Here is a 26,159-nt window from a genome sequence, read left to right as displayed (position 1 = left end):
TGCATGATGTTTAAAGGATCAGATCATTCTGAGCATAGGATACCGCAAGATATAACTCTATTCCTGTCAGCTCAAAGGTAGTTTCATACTATTTGATTGATCGAAAGATACAACAGAGCCCCTTTGGCTCACTGTCCACGCTGACCATCAATCACGCATTAACACTAGTTTCTATATTAACTCACTTTCACTTCCACTCCCTACACAATGGGGGCAACTTACATAGGCTAATGATCCAACAAACCTGCACATCTTTTGGAACATGGGAAGAAAACAGAGTACCTAGTTAACACAGGGAGAATGTCCAAATTTCACACAAATACCCAAGGGTCAGGATCGAACCCGTGTCGCTGACACTGAGGCAGCATCTTTACGAGCAGTGCCTCCCCTTAAATACAGATTATTTGGAAACTTGAAATAAGCAGAAACATTTTAACGGCAAGTAACAAATTAACTGAAAACATATTCGAATTACTCCATTTTAAATTAACTGAATTATGAGCAGACTGCATATATAATTTTGAAGTGCACAGTAATGGACCTGTCCTAAGGCTATTTTTTTGGTGACTGCCAGCGACGGTCATAGTTGTAGCAGGTCGCCGAAAAACCGGCGACTGGACCCCCTTACGACAATGTCTACAACAACCTACCACCTAGTTGACGTCAAGCTACGGACAACCCATTAGGACGTTCACTTACGACCACACCTACGTCCACAAGGTAAGACAATTCAGTCGCTGGTTGATGTAGGTAGTCGCCAATGGAATTCATCGAAGTCAGCACTGGTGACAACCTACGACAGCACCTACGTCAGGAGAAGTCAAGCTATGACAAGCCCCCGGTCGCCGAAAAGTTTTGAACATTTCAAAATCCAGCGGCAGCCAGAAAAACGCTACAAATCTTTGGGCGACTAGTCACAACCATACAGGCGACATCCCGGCGACCATGTGGTGACAGCCTTGTCACCTGTAATCGCCTAAAAAATTGCCTATGTGGGACAGGGGTATTAGCATATGCAGTAAAGCTCTATCAATCCAATATCTGTAACTGACCTTTCCTGTGTTGAACTGACAGATTTTTTAGACAACTGGTTGGTATTCCAACTGATACTCTTAACACTTTTTTTAAGACTTACTTTTACAGCAATGCTGGGACCTAGTGAGTCAGGTGCTAAACCATTGGTACTTCTGAACAATTAGCAGATTATCAGATTTCTACTTATTAAAGTCAAGCAAATCAAAATAATTGCTTGGTACTTTCAGTAGAAAACGATACATTATCATGGAATACTTTTGCCATCAGAGGCCATTGGACTAGCAGCTAAAATAATATTTGCATGGCTGTCAAGTGATCAAGAATTAATATTTTTAGTAATACTACATTTGTTTGTGAGAGTGCAGCAAAGTGGGTCCCTTTAAGGGTGGCTAAATGTGCTATTTTAGGCATTAAGAAAGTGTCTGAGATACCTAGTTTTAGACAAAAGGTGCAATAAATACAAGTTAGCTTGTGAACCTTTATAAATTATAACAATACATCTTAGGTTCCAAGCACATTTTAGGAGGAAGATCAAGATCTTGGAGGTTATTGAGATTCACTGTAATCATGTATGGAATTAAACAATAAGACTCCAATCAGAGATTGAAGAAGGGACAATTTTCTTTGGATCAGAAGATTACAAGGATGCATAATAGTTAACTCAAAATCCTGAGGGAGCTTGAACATTTTTATTTTCTAGCTAGAAAACAGGTGCTTGTGACCACAGGGATTTAAAATAACTGACAATAGAACTAAAGTGCAAAACCATTTTTTCCCCCCAATGAAAGTTATCCAGCTGCAAATGACCTGAAATGAATGTTTAAATACCAACCATGACTCAGTCAAGGCATTCACATCCTGGAATCAGAAAATGACAAGTCTACTTTTAGGACCCGATCACATGAACTAGGACAACACTTCAATTCAGTACTATATTTCTGCACATGCCACACACTTGATGTGTCCAGGTAGAAAATGTATCACCTAGTTTACTACCTCATGTAATGAATAATGTAATTGCTCCTCCAATTGTAATCCCACCTCCCATAATTTCTCTGCAATTTAGCATTGATAAACAAAAACAATCTTGGCATACGTCACCAACTCATAGCTCTGATTTTACAACATTTAACTAGTTTCTTGAAATTTTTTTTAGTGTAAATTTTTGAATCCTCATTCCATTTGTTCAATCACTGCGTTAAATTAAATCTCTGATCAACATGTTAAATTAATCAAATTAATTTGTCTAGCTGGTGTATAATTCCTGCATATATATCTGTATCTATATATCTCTGTATATCTCTCCCTATATATTAATTCCAATTTAGAAAAGTATATGTGTGTGTATGTGTATATATATATATATATATATATATATATATATATATATATACACACATATATATATATATATATATATATATATATATACACACACATATATATATATATATATATATACACACACACACACACATATATATATATATATATATTCTGAATATATATATACACACACACACACACATACATACTTTTCTAAATTGGAATTAATTAAAAGTAGTGGCGACCAGGCTGAAGAAATCTTTCAATTGTTGACTGAGAACATAATTTCAGATTCCACATTTGCAATGTATTTCTCTGTTGGTCACAGCTTATTAACTAGTGCTCTACAATTCTTCTATTTCCATTTTCCTCAAGATTTAAGACAAATATATTCTGTGGTTGCTATAAAATATAATAACTGTATTTAGAGACTCATTACATGTCTGTGAGTAATAATAAAGGCGGAATTTTATTTCAATGAAGGAAGTTATAAATTATTTATGCAACTCAAATAAGTTTAAATAAATGTCAGATATAGAACACAGCTGATGGTTTTATATTACATCTGCAATGTAAAACTGATAATCTTTTAGTTCAAGTAAAATTAATACAGTGGTAAAAGATGTTAGCGAGGCTGTACTTGTGGAGTACTGTGCTCAATTTTGGTTGCCCTGCAATAGAAAAGATGCCATTAAACTGGAACGGATGCAGAGGATTTATGAGGGTATTGCTAGCACTCGCAGGCCTGAGCTACAGGTTGGTCAGGCAAGGGCTTTATTCCTTGGGTTGCATGAGGCTGAGGGGTGATCTTACGGAGGTGTACAAAATCACAATGGGAATAGATATGGTGAATTCAGTCTTTTTCAAAGTGTAAGGGAATCAAGCAGACATCCAAAGCTGGTGGGCATAGCTTTAAGGTAAGAGTAAGAGGTTCAGAGAGGATCGCAGGAAGAATTTATGTTCAGAGGGCGGTCGCAATCTAGGAAGCTGTTGCAATAGAGGCAGCTAGTCCAACGATGTTCAAGCAGAATCTAAATGAGCATCTGAATCACCATTTGTTCATTCATGAAAGGCTATAGACTAAATGCTGGTCCATGGTTTAGTATGAACCCACTATTACTGATTTATACTAAACCCATTTGTATTAAAATGGGTTTAATATAAATTGGCACTTGATGGTTGTCATGGTCGCAGAAAGGCCTGTTGTTATATTGTATGACTATGCCAATTCTATGTTTATTTCCATCGACTGTAAAAATGTAATGAGCTATAATATAAAAATGTAATTTAAAAATAATGTAAAAATGTAATGTAAGCATGCAAATATAAATGCTAAGATTTAGTGCAAGTGCAGCATTATTATAGCTTGAAGCTCCTTGATGCCACCAAGTCTGTGGAACAAGTATCTGAAACATAAGAAATAGCAGATTCATTCAACCAACTGATCTTAACGTCAATATCTTAACATGTCGTTGACCCCCCCCCCCCCAAAATATCCCTTTCCCCCATATCTGTTCCTCTGAATTCATAATTTACTCCTCATCTCTCCTTGCCTGTCTTTTGCCTTCTTTTCATCTCTGATCTTTGTCCACCTATCTGCCAATAATCTTCCCCTTCCTCACCTGTATCCATCTATCACTTACCTGGTCCTGTCCCACTCCCGCCGCTTTTCTCAACTTTCACCCTCCCTACTACTATTGGTAGAAGGAGTATCCTGACCTGAAACATCGCCTATCAATGCCTTCCAGAGAAGCTGCCTAACCCACTGAGTTACTCAACCTCTCTGTGTCTTTTTTGTAGGCCAGCATCTGATGTTCCTTGTACCTAGGTAAAATTAATTCTTGATTGCTATGGATGAGGGCAGGAAAGATTAATATTCTGTGAAAATCATTATAAATCCTTTAACAAGCACATGCGAACTAGACCGTGAAATCAATAAGTTAAGCATAAATTGCTCATTTCCATAATACACAGCATGGCTGGAGCAGTTATATTAACGTACTCCTTGGAAAGTCTCTCCAATCCGTACAGGGAAACACCAACTAGAGTTTCCAGTCATAATCTTGGTCCTAGAATTATTTTTTCAGGAACCATCCATTAGAAGGGTCTTCTATAATCATATGAAAATATTTTCTGCCAATTAACTTGTTCTGCGAAGGTAATTTTAAAGAACACTTCTTGTGGAAGGTACAGAAACTGTAAGATTATGTAAGATTCAGCAGGTCTGGCAACAACTACATTAAGAGAAACAGATGTAATGTTTCAGGTTGTCCCTCTTCATCAAAACTGGGAAGGGAGAAATTAAGTTAGCTTTAAATTACATAAAGGATGGTATGAAGGCAATATCTTTGTCTACATGAATCTGTCAACCAGACAGCTTCACCACCAGATTATCACCGCAGCAATCCTGACCTGACCCCAAAGAAAAAACTTTTCAGGGTTTTCAGTTCAACTCAATGTGAAGAAATGAATACGTTGGACATTCTGCAAGTCTTCAGGTCCCTTTAAAAGTCAATATTAATTTGCCTTTGCACAGATAATGTCTGCAGATGTAATTCGTTTTGATATATTCCCCACAGAACACAAAGGATAGGCAAACAAAGCTCAGTAATAGTTGTGTTGATATGAACATATAAAACACAAATAGTGGGCCAATCAGACTCTGTCTGCTCTACTGTTCAGAGTACAATCATGCATTTTCTTTCTGCCTAACAGTTCCAGAAACATGGTTCAATCCCGATGCTGTCTGTGTTGAGTTTGCACATACTCTTGGTGATTCTGTGGACTGCTACCTTAATTTCGTTTTCCTCACATATTCTGTGCAAGATGCAAGTTGGTAGTTGAAGTGCGTGGGAAGAACAGGTTGCAGAAGAAAATTGGTGGGACAATGCGATTACTCTGTGAACTGACACATAAAACTCAGTAAGTTTAAATTGCCTCCTCTTGTGGTAAGAAAATATATATCGGGACCATTTTACTGCCAGATCCTTTTATTACCTTAATAATTAAGGAAGTGCTTGAATAAATCTTAATACATGAATAAATGTCTGGATGAAATTGCATCTGGAGAGAGCGAGGTTGTGTACGTGCGAGAGAGTTTAAGAGCATGGATGAACAAGTGAAACTATGTTTAAAACTTTAGAAACTAGGCCGAATATCCGCCCAACCTGTTTACAAGCGAACCTGCGTCAATTGGATTTTTTTTTTTAAATCAACTACTGTGTGTTGAGTTCAACCGTAAGCCGCGGAGAGGAGAATATCAGATGGGGAGCGGTGCTCGGCAGTGCCGCAGCAGGCAAGCCGCTGACAAGGGAGCGACAAGGATTCAGTCGGCGACTCAGAGCAAAGGCCTTTATCGGATTTCAGAGGCGATTAAACGTCGGCCCAGATCACACGGACAGCGCAGAGGAGGGGCTGGTGTTTGCTACGAACCTTACACAGCTGCTGGCCCTGGGACAGGTCCTCGAACAGATACCGTTGGTGGCATTTGGTGCAGGCGTAAAGCGCGGCCATTATTTCAAACACGAATCAAAAGCCGCAAACACCCGCCGTCAAATCTCAACACCTCGGCCGGTTTCTTCGCACATACGCGAGAGAGGAGGAGGAGGAGGCGGGGTAGAGAAAACGAAACGCAGACTCAGCGGGCAGACGCGCGGAGAGGGAAAAAAAATCTTCTTTAAAAGGGAGAGGGGAGGGAGGGAGAGATTAAAAAAAAAAAAGAAGGGGGGCGTTGAAGGAAAGGAAGAATAACACAAGGGGTCTGACCTCCCGGCGTCAGAGCGCACGGAGCGGCGACATGAGAACCGGACGAGGGCCAACACGATCTGACCCGCCGGCCAATGGGAGCGCTCCATGCGGCGAGGTGCCGGGGCGCTCAAACCGCTCCCGCAGCCACTCAGAGCGCAGCTTCCCGCGCCTGCGCGCCGCCGCCGGGGAGTGACAGTTGGGAGCGGCGGTTGGAAGCGTAAACAAAAATGCATTCAAAAACATATATTGTAAAAATAATAAAATAAATACATGTTGTTTTTTTTTAAATGCTTGGAAGCGCTGGCGTGCGGGGGAGTGCCGGTGCTGCTCGGCCACCGGAGCCCAGCGGCTTGAGAGGCTCCATCCATCCATCCCTCCCTCCCTCCCTCTCCAGCGAGGAGAAAGCGGCAACCAAGCACACAGATGTTAAATTAAATCAGGGGTGGGACAGACAAAATCTCTGTATTTCAACAAAGCTTACTGAGATAAACTTCAATCAGAGGTGCCAGGGGTTATGGAGAGAAGGCATGAGAATGGGGCTTGGAGGGAGAGAGAGATCAACCATGATTTAGACATGGCCCTTGTGGCTAAAGGGATCAGAGGGTATGGAGAGAAGGCAGGTACAGGATACTGAGTTGGATGCACAGCCATGATCATATTGAATGGCCTACTCCTGCACATATTTTCTATGTCTCTATGATTGAATGGCAGAGTAGACAGTCAAAGAGTGATACCGTGTGGAAACAGGCCATTCGGCCCAACTTGCCCACACTGTCCCAGCTACACTAGTCCCACTTGCCTGCGCTTGGTCCATATCCCTCCAAACCTGTCCTATCCATGTACCTGTCGCTAAACGATGGGATAGTCCCCGCCTCAACTACCTCCTCGGCAGCTTGTTCCATACACCCACCACCCATTGTGAAAAGTCACCCCTCTGATTCGTATAAAATCTTTCCCCTCTCACCTTGAACCTACTCCCCTACTTTGGGCAAGAGATCTACCCAATCTGTTGCTCTCATGATTTTATACACCTCTATAAGATCACCCCTCATCTTCCTGCGCTCCAAGGAATAGAGATCCAGCCTACTCAACCTCTCCCTATATGGTCTATTTCTGCCCTACACTTATGATTTTAAATCAGGGGGGCAAAATCTCATTTTCTTTGTCACCTCCTAGTTAACGATGATCTATTCTACATTCTCCTTGCCCCCCCCCCATCCCCTTTGATGTCTCATTTTCACAGCTTTATCTGTGTCTCCCTGACATCAGTCTGAAGAAGATTCTCGACCCAAAACGTCACCCATTCCCTCTACCCAGAGATGTTGCCTATCCGCTGAGTTACGCCAGCATTTTGTGACAATCTTCCATGTAGAGCGTGTAAACCCAGTATTGTGATCAGTTCATTGGAAAGATGGGCTGTCACGGTGGCGCAGCGGTAGAGTTGCTGTCTTACAGCGAATGACCCGGGTGCTGTCTGTACGGAGTTTGTGCTTTCTCCCCGTGACCTGTGTGGGTTTTTTCCGAGATCTTCGGTTTCCTCCCACATTCCAAAAACGCACAGGTTTGTAGGTTAATTGGCTTGTTAAATGTAAAAATTGTCCCCAGTGGGTGTAGGATAGTGTTAATGTGCGGGGATCGCTGGTCGGCGCGGGCCCGGTGAGCCGGTTTCCATGCTGTATCTCTAAACTAAAAAAACTAAATGAAACTAAGTGTCAAGCTGGAAAGGGTACAGAGAAGATTTACAAGGATGTTGTGAGCTATAGGGAGAGGTTGAGTAGGCTGCATCTCTATTCCTTGGAGTGCAGGCGGATGAGGAGTGATCTTAATAAAAGTATATAAAATCACTAGAGGAATAGATCGGGTAGATGCACAGTCTCTTGCCAAGAGTCGGTGAATCGAGGACATAGGTTTCAGGTGAAACGGAAAAGATTTAATAGGTACCTGAGGAGTAACTTTTTCACGGAAAAGGTAGTGGGTGTATGGAACGAGCTGCCAGAGTAGGTAGTTGAGGCTGGGACTATCCCAATGTTTAAAAAACAGTTAGACAGGCACATGGATAGGACAGGTTTGGAGGGATAGGAACATAGAAATAGGTGCAGGAGAAGGCCATTCGAGCCAGTACCGCCATTCAATAGGATCATGGCTGATCATCCAAAATCAGTACCCCGATCCTGCTTTTTACCCATATCCCGATTCCGTTAGCCCCAAGAGTTAAATCTAACATGGACCAAACGCAGGGCTGCCAACATTAGGTGAGAGTTGGGCATGAGAAATTGTGAGAGACCAAGCCCGAAGGAGCGTAACGACCGAGGGGGAGGGGGGGGGGGGAGAGGGGGGGGGGGGGGGGGGTGGTATTGGAGGGGGGTGTCCACCTCCCATTGGTACAGAGCTTTTGCATTTTTCAGCTTGAAATTGTGCAATCTGGTGCATTTAGTAGCGAGTCTTTTAACTTACACTGGAATGCAATATTTATGCTTTAAATTGGATTAGCTATGAATAAGGTTAGGCTAAATTACATTCATAATTACATTCCACAGTAGAGCCAGGCTCTGATCAACACGTGCAGCACATGAATGATCTTAGTATATTCATGTATGGAAATCAGATTATAATCAAACACTTGGCCCATGTTGACAAACCTGGGTCTCACTGTACACCTGGTACTACTGACCCTGACTCCAGTTGCATACCTTCTCTCATTCCTGACCCTGAGTCCAGCCTTATACCTGGCCCCCTATTCTACCCTGATCAGAGCTGCTTAACTGCTTAGGTTCCCAGTGCTGAACACTCCCCTGGTCCCAGCTTTGACTGCACACCTAGTACTATTCCAGACCTTGACTTTGGATGCACACTTGGTCTTGCTCCTAGCCCCTCTGGCCCACACATAAAGCCCCATATCTGACCCCCTGGACTTAACCTAGTCCAGGTTCAAGCCCACAGGTGCTTATCTAATGTGGTAATCTTTTATGGGGCACTTCACAGACCAAATTTTGTATAACAACATTTGTTACATCCATTAGCTTCCTGGTTATCTAACATGCTAGTAATTTTGTCAAAGGTCATCAATTGGTTGAACACAATTTCTCATCCATAAAATTATACTCTCAGGTGTATAAGTATTATGTTACCATTTCCTTCATTTTCCTAACAAACTGCCCTGAAGTCATTTACACCCCCAATATTTTCAGTATTTTGCTGTCTTCCTCTCAGCTGGGACTTTTCCGAAATGTAAAGTCCAATAACTATATATTTAAGCAATATTATTCTATTAAATGTGATCTTGAGAGTACATAATATTTTCTGTGGTATTCATAACACAACAATGATAAAAAAGATCTTTGTTTTGATTGCACCTACCAACATGCATACATTATTATATTACAGTTAATATGTACCGAGGGCAAATTTTTGTTCCAATGCTCCCCATTCTCAATTACTTTTACATCGAATTGATTGAAATCCAAGCGAAGTTTAAATGGCATCAGAAAAATAAAACCTCCGGAATGGACGATGTTCATTACGTGGTTGGTTGGAGTCTGTATCAGTACAATTACTATATTAAACTTTGAATCTTCAGATGTCCTTGTTCAAGCTAAAACTAAAGACAAATAATAACCTCCTCTGTCACTCCTTTAAAACATGCCCCTTCTTTGAACAAGCTCTTAAACATCGCATCTGAATCAGTTTCCATCTGATTACACTCCTTGAGGATGTTCATCTAAGTGTTCAATTAATAAAACAACGAGATTGGAGACATTTCTATTCAAGTTGTCAAAGGAATTTGGGGAGGGGTGGGTTTAGAAATAGTCAGTGAGAACTTCTTCTTCTTCTTGCGTATGGCGTGCACAGCCTAAAGTTGTAGGACAACTTGTTCTATTTGATCTTACTTGACTGCACGCCAGGTTGATTGCATTCGTCGAAACAGGGCGGACCACGTGAAGGTTGTAATCTCCCACCCCGTCAGTGAGGTAAATAAACATAATAGTTGAGTGGCAAATGATAATAGTGCTACCTTCCCAATATTTAACTGAAGGAAATAATGGGTTATCGGGGCTGTATGTTGTGATAGACAGCCTGACACCTTGCATATCATTTTAATATTACACTTATCCGATCCCCCTGGATACTCCAAATTAATAAATTAAGGTTTTGTCAACTAATTACAAATCAGGCTAATTACAAATCAATAACATTAGCCAACTCCAAAACACGAAGCGCTGAACATTGGGATTCGGACATCACCGACAACTGGCCTCAGTTCCCCGCTCACATCTGGCAGTGCTCTCCGTCTGAACCAGGGGCCACAGAGCGTTTTTGAAAGTGAGGGGGCTTAGCGATCACTGATCAATGGCCTTGAGGGTATCTGGCGAGAGAGTGGAGCAACCGAGTGGGGGGAGGGTGTGGAACGGGGGTGCCCCCCACGGTCGGGACTTTTTGAAATTTGATGTATTAAAATCATGTTTTAGTGCATTGTTGAAGTATTTCAATGTGTTTTGTTTGAAGTATTTTTAAGAGGTAACTTTTCCCACACAATATGGAACAAGCTGCCAGAGGAGGTAGTTGAGGCAGGGACTATCCCAACATTTAAGAAAGTTACTGATACATGGATAGGGCAGGTTTGGAGTGATATGGACCTTTAAAAGCAGGTAGTGTAGCTGGGACTTGTTGGTGGGTGTGGGCACGTTGCACCGAAGGGCCTGTTTCACACTGTATCACTCTATGACTACATTAAACCTCCACCATGCATGATTGCTTCAAAATCAAGTGGTCCAGTTTTATTGCCACATACTCAAGCATAGAAACATAGAAAATAGGTACAGGAAAAGGCCATTCGAACCAGCACTGCCATTCAATATGATCATGGCTGTTCATTTAAATCAGTACCTCTTTCCTGTTTTTTCCCCATATCCCTTGATTTCGCTAGCCCCAAGAGCTAAATGTAACCCCCTCTTGAAAACATCCAGTAAATTGGCCTCCACTGCCTTCTGTGGCAGAGAATTCCACAGATTCACAACTCTGCGTTAAGAAAGTTTGTCCTCATCTCAGTCCTAACTGGCCTACCCTTTATTCTTAAACTGTGACCCCTGGTTCTGAACTCCCCCAACATCGGGAACATTTTTCCTGCAGTTCCACTAAGTGAAAATCTCGCAGGCAAGCAGGATGCTTTCCCCCAACCACCCCCATTTGAAGGCCACCATCTTCCAGCGCTTCTTCCCTGTGCTTGGTACCTACTTTCAGCAGCCCCGGCTCTTCTACAACCGTTTGCAGTGACTACGCTCCCTTCTCTCCATCCCTCTGTCGGCTATTACGGTGACCGCTCCCCCTCTTCTGTCAGCTGTTGCGGTGAGCGCTCCTCCTCCCCCCTCTTCTGTCAGCTGTTGCGGTGAGCGCTCCTCCTCCCCCCTCTTCTGTCAGCTGTTGCGGTGAGCGCTCCCCCTCTTCTGTCGGCTGTTTCTGTGAGCGCTCTCCCTCCCACTCTCTTCTGTCGGCTGTTGCGGTGAGCGCTCTCCCTCCCCATCTCTTCTGTCGGCTGTTGCGGTGAGCGCTCTCCCTCCCCCTCTCTTCTGTCGGCTGTTGCGGTGAGCGCTCTCCCTCCCCCTCTCTTCTGTCGGCTGTTGCGGTGAGCGCTCTCCCTCCCCCTCTCTTCTGTCGCTGCTGCGATGAGCGCTCCCCTCTCCCTCTCTTCTGTCGGCTGTTACGGTGAGCGCTCCCCTCCCGCCCTGCCCCGGCCGCTGTTCCGGTTTGACGCGCGCATGCGCACTGCCGCCTGCGGGCCTCGAGGGTCAGGTCGCCCGTTGAGTCGCGCAGGTAAATAAATGGCAGCTGTTCACAGGAGTCAGCAGGTAAACGTTTCCTTCAATACGCTGATACGATGGCGGCGACTTGGGGGCGGGTGGGGGCCTAAAGCATGGTTCCGGTTCCAAAGAACAGGGATGCTGGTTGATACGGGCGGGCGTTCTCGCTGCTGATGGATTTGTGTCCCTCGATGTACGCATCTTGCCTCCACAGATGCTGCTTGGCCCGCTGACATCTACAGTATTTTGTTCCAGATACTGGATTCCAGATTCCAGCATCTTTTCCACGTCACAAAGTTACAGTGACCGGTGGTTTTAATGGCAAATCGTTACAATCAACTCATTTTAATGGTAGACTTGCACAGTTCCTAAATGGATGGTCATCCTATTTTATAAAAAAGGTCCGTTAAAATCCTGAGACATTTGAGATTGATTCAATAACCAAGATATAAACAGTCCCTCAATTCCATATTTGTTTATATATTGATATTCTACGTATCTACATCTTTAACTAAGATGGCTTTTTTTCCACTTGCATCACATTGATTGTCTCCGCATCTGTTCATCTGTTCATTTACATTTGGCTAATCTTATTAAAATTTGGAGTTTAATGGTGTCTGTTGTATATTCTGACTGAGAAGCCTACTCCCTGATATGTCTTGTGCTGCTGATGTTTGTGTACAGTGACATGATTCTGATCTGGTTATTTCCAAGCGAGAATGCTTCCAAGCTTAGCCAATGAGGAAATCTGCACTGAGTATCCAATAAACCTCCAGATTCACAAGTGTAATTGATTATTTAGCGATGTCTGCAATATCCCTGGAAACTACTTGATTCCAAGGGCAAACAAGAATGGGGAGGGAGGAATGCTGGTCCTTCCATTGACACTTGGATCTGAAAAAAGAATACAAAAATACATGTTTTTCACATTCCCAGAGTGTTGGTAGACCCCTTATCCTTGCTCTCTAGGGTCAGAAATTTGTGAATAGCAGTCTGCTTAATGCACTCCTTGAAAGTTTACAGTCTAGAGCTATGGGATGGCCACTTTATGCAGACCTGCCAGCAGCAGCACCTGTAAATCTCTGGATGCCCACACTGCCTTTCAGCACTAGGTACATAGATGTTCAACTTGGTAAATGGTATACGGATGTCAGTAAGCTGCAAGAATGCCAACAGTTTGTTGATGCCTTTAGGGCATATCACTGCAATACAAAGACATAAAGTGCTGGAGTAACTGAGCAGGTTAGGCAGGGGGGGAGGAGAAAGCTGGAAAAGGTGGTATTTGTAGGCAGTTGCCTAAAATTGCAGAATATAATGTTCATATTGTTAGGTTGTGAGCTACTTAAAGGGAATATGAGGTGCTGATTCTCTTGTTTGCATGTGGTCTCATTTTGGCAATGGAAGAGGTCCAGGACAGAGAGTTTGTGTACAAAATGTGTAGGAAAGAACTGCAGATGCTGTTTACATCAGACCCTGAAGAAGAGTCTCGACCCGAAATGCCACCAGCTTCTCTCCAGAGCTACTTCAGCATTTTGTGTGTACCTTTGAGGTTCTGTACAATTCTTGCAATACAAGTTCAATGTAAATGCATGATTTGTGTCTTGACATAAGCATTTATTTGCATGCTTTAGTTCCTGGAATTAAATGCAGGTCCTTCCCAGGTTATGGCTGCATTCCATTCTTGAAAACTTAATGTAACCTGAACACTTTGCAATTCGGAAACACGACTGCAAACCGAGTTGCCACACAGCAGAACATCCCTGCAGCTTCGGACAAAACCATACCACAGTCTCACAAGCGCACATCTATGTGTATGGACTGTACATAAGTCAGGTGTTTGTAAACTGGAGAAGGGGAGGCTGTATTGTGATCATATTTCACCATGTGGGATTAGGTAGAAAGTGAAACTGGAGCAGCCAGTGGATGCAGTTAATATTTTTCTGCTTGAATATAATTAATTTGTATTTGCTATATTGTTGTGTTGTGTAATATGTTGGAATTTAAGTAACTTTTAAAGTCTTTCTAAGCAATTTGCTGAAATTGGGAAGTAAATATTTTTATGGCTTTCTTCTGTGCACATGCTTTAGAGAAGAATGACATGTAACTGCTGCTGTCTTATCTTTTGTTCATTATTCATTTTGAAAGTTACTGACAGATGAAGGATTCAGAAAGTGCTTCACTGATTGTAAATGTTGCAATATAACTTATCAAGCAACTTGGTCTTTGTCACATTGTTATTTCTTGCATTCAAAGTAGAATTGATGGAATTCTGCAGATTAACTATTGTGCACAAGGATAGAGGAATTCCCAAGCAAAGTTATCAGATAAATTATCAACAAAGTAATATTATTTAAAAAAAATGATTATCAAATGTTCAAGGCTTATTTGACACAGTAATGGGCCTGTCCCACTCGGCGATCTTTTTATTATTATTTATTTATTTTATTATTACTTTTTTTTTAATGGCAACTGCCGGCGACTGTCATAGTTGTAGCAGGTCGCCAAAAAAACGGCGACAACCTATGTCATCCTGGCGACAATCTACGACAGCACCTACGTCAGGAGGAGTCAAGCAACATTCATTGGCGTCAAACCCACTGTTGCCGAAAAACTTTCAACGTTTAAAATTTAGCGGTGACCAGAAAGATGCTACGACTTTTTGCGCGACCGAGGAGACTACTCCTGACGACCACCAGCGAACATGTTGCGACAAACTAGTCGCCTGTAGTTGCCTAAAAAATCGTCTAAATGGGACAGGCCCATAAGTTACTCAGTTTGTATTTTCCAGAAATGTCTTAATATGTTGTATTTGGAATTTTATTCAATAGCTGCAGCCCTGTTTGGATGGAAGTTTTCAAGTATTACCAATGTCGGACACCTTGTCCTTGTCGTCATTTACAGCATACCCAGTGGATAAACCCTTCCTCAATGCTGACTTGAGACGGAACCCAGATAAATCCGTTGTTGCATATCCTGAAAGTAATAGTAGAGGTGTGTAATCCTTATAGTACTAAAATTAACAAAATCATTTGTTCGATTTCACTTGACACAAATTGTACTTTACATTTATTTACATCACAGTAGATATGAAAATAATGTAATCAGATTAGGACTTCAATGTTTGATCAGTGTAGATAATTTGAGTTGTAGATCTGAACACCTTTTATGTTGTTTAATTAGACAATTTAGGGTGGATAGTATTATCCAGATAATGTTGCATTGTTATTGTCAAAAGTGCCATAGTTTCAAATCCAGTATTAAGCTCAAGATAGTACCATCTGTCCCTGTTACAAGAGGATTGCAATTGCTTTAGAGGACTACCTATGGTAAAGGAACAGATTGGAACAAAAGTATAGATGATAACCTTTTAGCAGAGAGCTTTATTGTTCCTAAGTAACAGTCTGTCGTGATTTTCCATAACGCAAAACCTTGTATTTGTGCAGGATTTGGAAAATAAAACTAAATATTTGTCATTTTTTTCCATGTGAATTCCATGACAGTGAAATGTATTCCATGTCTCAGGTTATTGTATAATAATTTGTGAATTCTTTGAGGGTAAAAGGCTGCACTATTGTGTGCCTGTTCCAGTTAGCTTAATTGATAGAATATGGAGCAGTACATCACAGGATAGGGCCCTTCAGTGCACAATGTCTGGGCCGATCATGATGCCAATGCCAACTCTTATTTACCTACGCCGTATCCATATCCCACCATTCCTTACATATTCAAAGGTCTCTTAAATACCACTATTGTATCTGCCTCCATGCCCACCCCTGCCAGCATGTTGCAGGCACTCAAAACCATCTGCAACAACTTTGCTGCACAACTTTTTAAAAAACTTTGCTCCTCTCATCCTAAAGCTATGCCCCCTAGTATTTGATATTTCCATCCTGCAAAAAATGTTCTGACTTCTCTACCTATCCCCTCATAATTGTATATACCTCTATAGGATCTTCCCTGCACCTTCAGGTGTTCCAGAGAAAACAATCGAAGCCTGGCTAACCTCTCCTAGTAGCAAAAACCTTCTAATACAGGCATCGTTCTAGCAATCTGTCTCTGCTTCCTTTCCAAGGCCACCACATCCTTCCTGTATTGGGGCGACCAGAACTGCATGTAGAACTCCAAATGTGTCCTAACAGGGGAGAAAAGGCAGGTACAGGATACTGAGTTGGATGATCAGCCATGATCATATTGAATGGCGGTGCAGGCTCGAAGGGCCGAATGGCCTACTCCTGCACCTATTTTCTATGTATTTATGTTTCTAAAGTTAAAAAAAAGCTGCAAAATTACTTCCTGACTCTTCTATTCAAATCCTCAACCAATAAAGGCAAGCATACCATATGCCTTCTCTCACACACACACACACACACACACACACACACACACACACACACACACACACACACACACACACACACACACACACACACACACACACACACACACACACACACACTTACTTTTAAGAAGCCAGAGATACACTGATTACCTTTTTTTTTCCCAGTGAGACAATTAAATTCATCGGTCAGCACTGGCTCCAACTTACGAGAACCTCCGAGAATCTTCGACCTCCTGGCAACCCACCTACGGCTCGAGAATTCTTGCTACCCTCCATGGCGGCTTCATTCTTGTCACCGCTAAATTTTCAACATGTTGAAATATTCACGGTGACCATAATGAGGTCGCAACTAGTTCCCAGAATGCGGGAACCCCTCACGACCATGAAGGCGACTCCCCGGCAACCACCCGCGAACATGCATAGTCCTCTGCAGTCGCCTAAACAGTTGCCTAAGTGGAACAGGCCCATTATGAATCTTGTGTGGGATTTTCAAACTCTAACATGTCAGCTGGATGGGTGGATAGTTAAATAAAGATATTTAGCTCTTCATGTACACCATCAAACTAATGTATAGATTCAAAACATCAGTTAAAATGTTCGACGTTGAGGGATGATTTCACTGTTTTAAAAAAGAAAGATCACGGTATCTAAATACATCCAGCATTGTATGGCTCCCATGTCTATAGTCTTTTTTTAGTTTAGAGATACAACGTGGAAACAGGCCCTTAGGCCCACCAAGTCCGTCTTGACCATCGATCCCCGCACAGTAACGCTAGTCCTACACGCACACCAGGGCCAATTTACAATTATACCAAGCCAATTAACTGACAAACCTGCATGTCTTTGGAATGTGAGAGGAAACCAGATAGCCTGGAGAAAACCCATGTCATTCAAGGATGAGGCCTAATATTTGTATTTGTGCAATACATCGGTGAATGATCTGATCAAATGAAATGATCAGAAGGCATGCATGCACTTCTGAATATAGCAATAAGATTAGACAAGATATATTTATGAGTTAGCAAGTATATCTTGCAGCCTTTTTTTATTTTAGACAAATTTAGATTCAACTGCAGTTTATTGGTTGAATTCATCACGATTTACAGTCCAAATCCTCCTGTTCCGACTTTGACATATTTTAGCGGTTCTTTCGGCGTTACGAAATCTACAAGAGAAGATTCGGAGGTTGGAGCTCGAACGAATGCAGGCAGAGGAAAACTTGAAACGAATCTCTAAGGAAACAGCAGAATACAAAAAAATCTTAGATAAGAGCCAACAAGGATGCAACAGTGCACAGCCAGAAGTTGCACAACATAATCAAGGTTTGTTGAAATTTGTTTTCTGTTCTAACATTTGCAAACATTTGTGCTTGGAATTTAATATTTTCCCTCAATAATACTTGTGCATCCAGTCTCAGCGTGCGTAGGTAATGGTTTATTACTGTCACATGTACTGAGATGCTGTGAGAAACTGACAAAATGGAACTGGTGGTAAGCTTTCTTGACTGTAGCACCAATGTGATTGGACCAGGCCAAATTGTTGATGACATTTATATCTAGAAACTTGAAGCTCTCAACTATCTCCTCTTTAGTAGAAGTTAGTTGAGCTCGAGAGATGAATGACTGCGGTGACCAGAGAAATATTACCAAGTTAATATCTAGTATCCTTTGCAACGGAGTTGACAAGAATTTTGAGAGGTTTTTGCATTGTGCTTGCAAACCACTCTGGCTGCAAGGGAAGTATTTGTATGCCCTTGCTATCTTGTATGGTTTAACTGGTCTTTTTGGAAAATCCTGCTCTGATACAAATGTAACTTCAGGTAGCTTAATTGAATACGTCAGTTACATGGAACAGTACTACACGGGAACAACAACTTTCAGCCCACCATGTCTGTGCCAACTATGATGTCAATCTATCTTATCCCATCTTCCTGCACATTGCCTGTATCCTATATTCCCTCCATATTTATGTGTCTGCTTCTGCAACATTATTATTGTAACTACTTGTACTACTATGACAGCACATTCCAGGCATGTACCCCTCTGTGCAGATTTAAAAAAACCTGCTTTGCAAATCTTCTTTAAACATTCTCTCCTGTCACCTTAAACATTTGCCCTATGATATTTGGCCTGAGCAAAAGACCCAATTTTCCCTATCTATGCCTCTCATAATTATATATACTTCTGTCAGGTCCCCTTCGGCCTCGGATACTGCAGGATTATCTAAATCCTCTTGATAGTTAATACTCTCCTATCCAGCCAACATCCTGGTGAACCTTTTCTGCACCTTCTCTGAAGCCTCCACATCCTTCCTGTGGTGTGCTGACTAGAACTGCATTCAAATGTGGAATAACTAAAGTTTCACACATATGCAACATGACTTCGGTCTGAAGAAGGGTCTTGACCCGCAATGTCACCCATTCCTTCTCTCCAGAGATGCTCCCTATCCTGCTGAGTTACTCCAGTATTTTGCGTCTACCTTCGATTTAAACCAACATCTGCAGTTCTTTCCTACACATGACTTCCTGACTTTTGTCCTCAATTTCCCAACTATTGAAGGATAGCATGCCTTATGCCACCTTCACTATTTTCTGTACTTGTGATATTACTTTCTTTGTACTTTATCTCAAGATACCCCTAGACATTAATGCTTGCAAGGGTTCTGTCATTTACCATGCACTTTTCTCTTGCGTTTGACCTCCCAAATTGCAATATCTCAGACTAGTCTGGATTAAACTCTGTCTGAAATTTCTTTACCTAAATCTTCAACTGATCTATATATTCTTCAGTGTCATTTGACAAATCTTGCCATCTACAACTCTGCCAATTTCTGTCTAATCTGCAAGCACACTGATCAGCCCACCTACATTTCCATCCAGATTTAGTGTGTGTCAGTCAAACCACAGAGGCACCAAAATCGATCCTGGTGGAACACCACTGGCCACAGTCGTACAATCAAAGGACCATCACTGCTCTGTGTCTTGTAGGACCAAGCCAATTTTCCATCCATCTTACCAACACACTCTCGATCCCATGTGACTTAATGTTCTGCACCAGTCTAAAACGGGAGGACACATAGTGCTGGAGTTACAATAGACAATAGCTGCAACAGTTAGCCATTCGGCCCTTCGAGCCAGCACCGCCATTCAATATCATCATGGCTGATCGTCCACAATCAGTGCCCTGTTCCTGCCTTCTCCCCATATCCCCTGACTCCGCTATCTTTAAGAACTCTAACTCTCTCTTGAAAGCATCCAGAGAATTGGCCTCCACTGCCTTCTGAGGCAGAGAATTCCACAGATTCACAACTCTCTAGGTGAAAGCATTCTTCCTCATCTCCGTTCTAAATGGCCTACCCCTTATTCTTAAACTGTGGCCCCTGGTTCTGGATTCCCCTAACATCGGAAACATATTTCCTGCCGTCATCCTTCTAAATTCCAGAGTATACAACCCCAGCCACTCCATTCTATCAACATATGACAGTTCCGTCATCCCAGGAATTAGCCTTGTGAACCTACGCTGCACTCCCTCAATAGCAATAGTATCCTTCCTCAAATTTGGAGACTACAACTGCACACAATACTCCAGGTGTGGTCTTACTAGGGCTCTGTACAACTGAAATTATGCAAAGGCAGCGCTGAGGACCCATGGGGTGTTCTTTGTGACGCCAGTCAAGTAAAGACGGCAAGTGGGGGCGTTGTTTTTTTTAAAATGTAAATGAAATTCGGGATCCCATTGTGACGTGATTGTGAAGTGGAACGCTGGTGACGGGCAGGTCAAGTGAATTTTTTTTTTTTTTGTTTTAAACGTGAATAACGTTAAATATGGCAAACAGCTAATTTTGCATATTGTGCAGAGGTGATACCCAGTTGGGAACTCATTAATTGTTTGCCAATCAATCGTTTGCAGGTTAAGCAAAAGCATAACCAACTAGTTTTGTACAATTTTAAATGTTATTGAGAAATATACATCTGCTCAATGATATGATGACAGACATATTTAAATTCTTAGAATTGCTGATTATAAATGGCATGCATTCTGAAAATGTCCCTGTGTCAGCATTTTAATTTACTCTCCATATATTGTTTACAGAACTCCATTCTGACATTTGAAAGTGGGCTTGTGAGAATTACCTACTTGTTAAAGTAGTTACTCTTCATAGCAAAGCAAATAATTATCAGTTATATTTGATTATTTTGGTTAATTTCCAGCCTTGGCCTCTCAGTTGTCAGCAGCTGAGTCTCGTTGTAACATTCTGGAAAAACAACTAGAATACATGAGAAAAATGGTCCACACAGCTGAAATGGAACGAGGAGCAATGTTGCAAAGACAGGTAATGCTGATAAAGTTGTCAAGTGGGTGTGAATATGTGAAAGAAAATATCCCAGTCATAGATTCATGTCTGCTTCTATCACTTCGTACATGATTTTAGAAATTTGTTATTTTATTAGTTATTATTTTTCACATAGAACATAGAACAGTTTGGCGCAAGAACGGGCCCTTTGGTACATACAGTCTGTGCCGAACATAATTCCAAGACCATCTCTTTTCTGCCTGCAAATAATCCATACCCCTCCATTCCCTGCATATCCATATTCTAATCCAAAAGTCTCTTAGATGCCACTATCAAATTTGCCTCAACCCAGTGTGTGAATATATGTGAGAGTATGAATTTTCCATTTAATTAAGTGCATACTGAAAAAGGGTCCTGACTCAAAACATCACCTGTCCCTTCCCTCCGCAGATGGTGCCTGACCCGCATAATTATTCCAGCACAATGTATTTTGCCCAACAAAATTCCTGTGATGGGTATCGCACCTAATACATGATTTACTAGATTTATAGTGGGTAAATGGATTTAATTACATTTTGGAAGTTTCCAAAAAAGAATCGATGGTGGCCAGAAAAAGAGAAAACTATCTTAAAATTAGATCTACACTGTTCATGGCTGATACCTGACTTTTGAAATCAGGAATATTTTGTTTAGTTTTTGAAGTTATGTAATTTGAAAGTTTTCAAAACCAAAATTGCGAGATTGTGGTTAGTCGTTGTTAGGGATTGCAGAATCAAGATGGGAAGATGGAGTTGAGAAGCAGATTAGTCATAATTACCTGACAAGGGATGGGACAGAATAATTACTCCTTTATTCCTATAAATTCATAAGGAGGTAATACACAAAATTGTATTCCCTAAAGCAGTGGTTCTCAACCTTTTTTCAGTGATGTACCACCTGTGAAATTTTTTTTCAGCCAAGTACCCCCTAACCAGCGCAAAAATATAGGCCTACATATATGTAGGCCTATATTTTAAAATCTCACGTACCCCCTGGAGTGCCTTCACGCACCCCCAGGGGTACACGTACCCCCATTTGAGAACCACTGCCCTAAAGTGACAACTTGTGTAAATACAAGCACCTGCAGTTCCTTGTGTCCCCATAATTGTAATATGTTTTTTTAAACGATGTAAGAAATAATAAGATCGATATTACTGACTGACAGTTTTGAAACAAAGTATCAATGGAACTGGATTGCACCAATTTTTAAATCTAAGGCATTGGATATGTTTTGCCGTCATGAACAATATTTTGAACAAATTTTGTGTGAGACCACCAAAACTAATTCATGTCAAGAATCCCTTCGTACTCATTGTTTTTATCTCAGTTATCTTGAGATCCATAAATAATTGTTAGTCTTGTATTGTTTTATATTCTTTAATTTTGGCATGTATTTTTGATGTTTATACTAATATTCTCCTTTCCCAATATCATTTTCCAAGATTGTACCATTTAGTTATATTTATCAATGGTTCCAAGTCATTTATAAAGAACAGAGAAATTGGAAAAAGAAAAACAGCAAAATTGTCACGGGTACTTGCAACATTAGAAAGGAAGATTTTCGTATGAGCATTTGAAATGCTTATGGAAAATTGAGGAATAGAAAAGAATAAAAGTCTTTGACTTTATGAATCTCCAGTCAATTGTAATAAAATAGCATGTTATCTAATTAGTATAGATAAACATTTTGACAAAGCAGTGTAATTGCAGTGGGAGACTTTAATTTCAGCAGACCCTGAGAACCAGAACAGTTCTGGTTTCAGAGACAGCTTGTTTAGAACAAAATTGTGCTCTTGACCCAACAAAATAACAGGCCAAATTGGATGCCAAGTAAAAGACTTGAAGTAGTTTACAATATATGAGAAAACCTAGCTAATGACAGCCATTATATGATTTTCTTTTCATGTTATGTTTGAAAGGGAGAAGGATGAATCATGACTCGAGCTTTCAAATTTAGGTAAGACTAACTTTAGAGATGTAGTACGGCTAACCACAATAGACAGGATATAACCACTATCAGATGAAAAGAGGAACAATATGCGTTGTTCAAAAGAAAACATATTTGGAGAATACAAAAACTATGAAAACCACTAAAGGGCTCTGTATGTAATTAAACTACTTTGATCAACAAAAGGTATATGTGATGTGTGAACACGGTAGAGATCCTGAAAGATATATAAAGAATATTAACAGGCTGTGAAATGAAAGCTACAAAATTCCTGTGATGGGTATCGCACCTAATACATGATTTACTAGATTTACAGTGGGTAAATGGATTTAATTACATTTTTGAAGTTTCCAAAAAAGAATTGATGGTGGCCATAAAAAGCAAAAACAATCTTAAAATTAATCTACACTGTTCATGGCTGATACCTGGCTTTTGAAATCAGGAATATTTTGTTTAGTTTTTGAAGATGTAATTTGAAAGTTTTCAAAACCAAAATTGCGAGATTGTGGTTAGTCATTATTAGGGATTGCAGAATCAAGATGGGAAGATGGAGTTGAGAAGCAGATTAGTCATAATTACCTGACAAGGGATGGGACAAAATAATTACTCCTTTATTCCTATAAATTCATAAGGAGGTAATACACAACATTGTATTCCCTGAAGTAGCAACTTGTGTAAATACAAGAAAATACATTTCATAACTTTAGTTGTATTCTTATTAAACCAGGCATTTATAGAAAAGAAGAGCTCTATAGACCATTCAGATCTACAATCAAAGCTTGAAAAACTTGACTTAATTGAGAGAGAGTATCTTAAACTCACAGCAACACAGACGGCAGCAGAGGTAAATGGTTTATTTATAACATTTATTTACTGACTAGGATTTTAATTTATAAATAAAATTCATACTGAATGTTACACTTGGAAATGCCATAATCATATGTCATTTTGATACCACGAAGATATAATTCTGACAGTTATGTATTCAGTAATATTTGGGTATTTAGTAAAATTCTAATAATTTGCTGCCAGAACATATGAAATCCTGATGGTTTGGCATCTGATTCATCAAGTAATGTTTGCTGTGCTCTGTTTCTCCTAGCTAGAGCCCAGGTTCTTAATTCCCTGCCAGCCAGGATCCTGTTTCGTGCACCCTTTTCCACTAAACTGGTTCACTGGACAATTTAATTGTGTAACAAAGTGCCGAGTTATTAATGAAAATAGCAGCAATAGTTTGGAAAATCTGGTAATTTGAGTCCTAAATGGGATGTATTAACAGAGATTTACTTGTAGGTAGTAACTTTAAGTTAATACAAAAGGCTCATGTGCTTCTAATGCTAGTACCTGATAGTCAACTGCAATTATCAGTCTTGCATATGATGCAATCTCTTCTTATTCCTTTGTGTTTTTTAAAGAAAAATCCAAAGAACCCAGATTTGGCATTTGGTGGGACTAGTGTAGATGGGACATGATCTATGTGGGCATGTTGGGGCGAAGGGCCTGTTTCCACACTGTATGACTCTATCTCTTGCCAATCTGCACGTTGATAACTGTCCTGTGACATTGTGGGGATTAGAGTAGCACTTCCTTATCATTGGGCATCTGATTAAGTGCACCGACCTGACTGGAGGTCCACGGCATGTGTAAAGAACATGAGGAGTACTGCATTTGGATAGATAATGGGGATAAAAGAATCCATGGTTAAATCAAATCTAATTCAATGTTAAATCATGCTTGGAAAGCTGATTAGAGAGAGTAAAATTAAATTGGATTTAAATGAGACATAAGAAGCAAGTGGTATAAAAATACAAGTTTAGCACAAATTATATCTTCCGTTGAAAGACTTCACACCAACAATGGCTTATGATGTTAAATCTGTATGATTTTTCTGAGTAATTGTTTCCTGTTTCTTATGTCCTTGTTTCTGATGTGTTACTACAATATAATTATGAATGTACAGTAGAACTGATAATCCACTATTTTGAAAAAATGTGTTTTGGCACCTGGTTTGCCAGGTGATGTTTACCATGCTCCATTTTGACTGACTAAGATCTAGGTTTCTGCATTTCCTTCCAACTCATCAGATTAATTGGGAAATTTATTATAAAGCTGTGGAACTGTAAAATTTCATAAAATGAATTGAAAGTGTATTTGGGTATCAATGAAATATCAACAGTCCAGAAAATCTGCCCGTCCGATACCACCAAAGTCCCAAATGTACTGGATCATCATAGTTTTACCATATTCATTCAATTAAGTGCCTTTCCATGCTCAATATAATTTGACTGCTACTTTGCTCTTTCGTCTAGAAAAAAATTTGTGAATTAGAACAGAGGTTACAAGAGGAGGAACATCAACGAAAACTAATACAGGATAAAGCTGCACAGGTTTGAACCATTGATATGCCCCAATTTTAAGTAGTTTGGCGAGCTCACGATTACCAACAACAGAGATTGCTATGCAACTACAGTGCCCTCTATAATGTTTGGAACATAGATCCGTCATTTATTTATTTGCCTCTGTACTCCACAATTTGAGATTTGTAATAGAAAAAAAATCACATGTGGTTAAAATGCACGTTGTCAGATTTTATTAAAGGCTATTTTTATACATTTTAGTTTCTCCATGTAGAAATTACAGCAGTGTTTATACATACTCCCCCCCCCCCCCCCCATTTCAGGGCACATGGGACACATGGCTCCACAGGCGTCTGTAATTGCTCAGGTGTGTTTAATTGCCTCCTTAATGCAAGTATAAGAGAGCTCTCAGCTCCAGTCTTTCCATCACCTTTGTAAACTTTTGTCGATGACCACTGTCCGCAGAAGACTTCATGGACAGAAATACAGAGGCTACACTATAAGATGCAAACCATTGGTGAGCTGTAAAAATAGGATGGCCGGGTTACAGTTTGCCAATAAGTACTTAAAAATGCAACCACAGTTCTGGAAAAAGGTCTTGTGGACAGATGAGACGAAGATTAAATTATATCAGAGTGTTGGCAAGAGCAAAGTATGGAGGAGAGAAGGAACTGCCCAAGATCCAAAGCATACCACCTCATCCGTGAAACGTGGTGGGGGTGTTATGGACTGGGCATGTGTGGCTGCTGAAGGTACTGCCTCACTTATCTTCATTGATGATACAACTGCTGATGGTAGTAGCATAATGAATTATGAAGTGTATAGACACATCCTATCTGCTCGTTCAAACAAATGCATCAAAATATTGGCCAGCAGTTCATTCTATAGCAGGACAATGATCCCAAACATACTGCTAAAGCAACAAAGGAGTTTTTCAAAGCTAAAAAATGGTCAATTCTTGAGTGGCCAAGTCAATCACCCAATCTGAATCCAATTGAGCATGCCTTTTATATGCTGAAGGGAAAATTGAAGGGTACTAGCCCCCAAAACAAGCATGAGCTAAAGATGGCTGCAATACAGGCCTGGCAGAGCATCACCAGAGAAGACATCCAGCAACTGGTGATGTCCATGAATCGCAGACTTCAAGCAGTCATCACATGCAAAGGATATGCAACAAAATACTAAATAAGACTGCTTTCATTTACATGACATTGCTGTGTCCCAAACATTATGGTGCCCTGAAATGGGGGGACAATGTATCAACATTGCTGTAATTTCTA

At 40.7% G+C, this 26,159-nt stretch overlaps 2 protein-coding genes across 9 annotated transcripts in view; one reads left to right on the top strand and one right to left on the bottom strand.

Moving 5' to 3' along the window:
- fam76b (family with sequence similarity 76 member B) overlaps positions 1 to 6,187 on the bottom strand; it is a 36,976-nt gene extending 30,789 nt beyond the window's left edge. For all 7 annotated transcript variants that reach the window (XM_033022378.1, XM_033022380.1, XM_033022383.1 and 4 more), the window contains exon 1: positions 5,794 to 6,187. In XM_033022378.1, coding sequence (XP_032878269.1) covers positions 5,794 to 5,874 — 81 coding nt within the window. In that variant the 5' untranslated portion in view covers positions 5,875 to 6,187. The remainder of the gene's footprint in view (positions 1 to 5,793) is intronic.
- Positions 6,188 to 11,754: 5,567 nt separating this feature from the next.
- Positions 11,755 to 26,159, top strand: part of cep57 (centrosomal protein 57) — a 32,754-nt gene continuing 18,349 nt past the window's right edge. The window contains exons 1-7 of one of the 2 annotated variants that reach the window (XM_033022377.1): positions 11,878 to 11,951; positions 12,118 to 12,304; positions 14,732 to 14,894; positions 17,385 to 17,564; positions 20,453 to 20,574; positions 23,250 to 23,366; positions 24,832 to 24,909. In XM_033022377.1, the coding sequence (XP_032878268.1) occupies positions 14,771 to 14,894; positions 17,385 to 17,564; positions 20,453 to 20,574; positions 23,250 to 23,366; positions 24,832 to 24,909 (621 nt within the window). In that variant the 5' untranslated portion in view covers positions 11,878 to 11,951; positions 12,118 to 12,304; positions 14,732 to 14,770. Of the gene's footprint in view, positions 11,952 to 12,117; positions 12,305 to 14,731; positions 14,895 to 17,384; positions 17,565 to 20,452; positions 20,575 to 23,249; positions 23,367 to 24,831; positions 24,910 to 26,159 lie in introns of both variants that reach the window. The other variant, XM_033022376.1, reaches the window with a different exon arrangement.

The sequence above is a fragment of the Amblyraja radiata genome, chromosome 6 (genome assembly GCF_010909765.2).
Source record: "Amblyraja radiata isolate CabotCenter1 chromosome 6, sAmbRad1.1.pri, whole genome shotgun sequence".
NCBI classification, from domain to species: domain Eukaryota; kingdom Metazoa; phylum Chordata; class Chondrichthyes; order Rajiformes; family Rajidae; genus Amblyraja; species Amblyraja radiata.
This window is presented reverse-complemented; position numbering and strand designations above follow the sequence as displayed.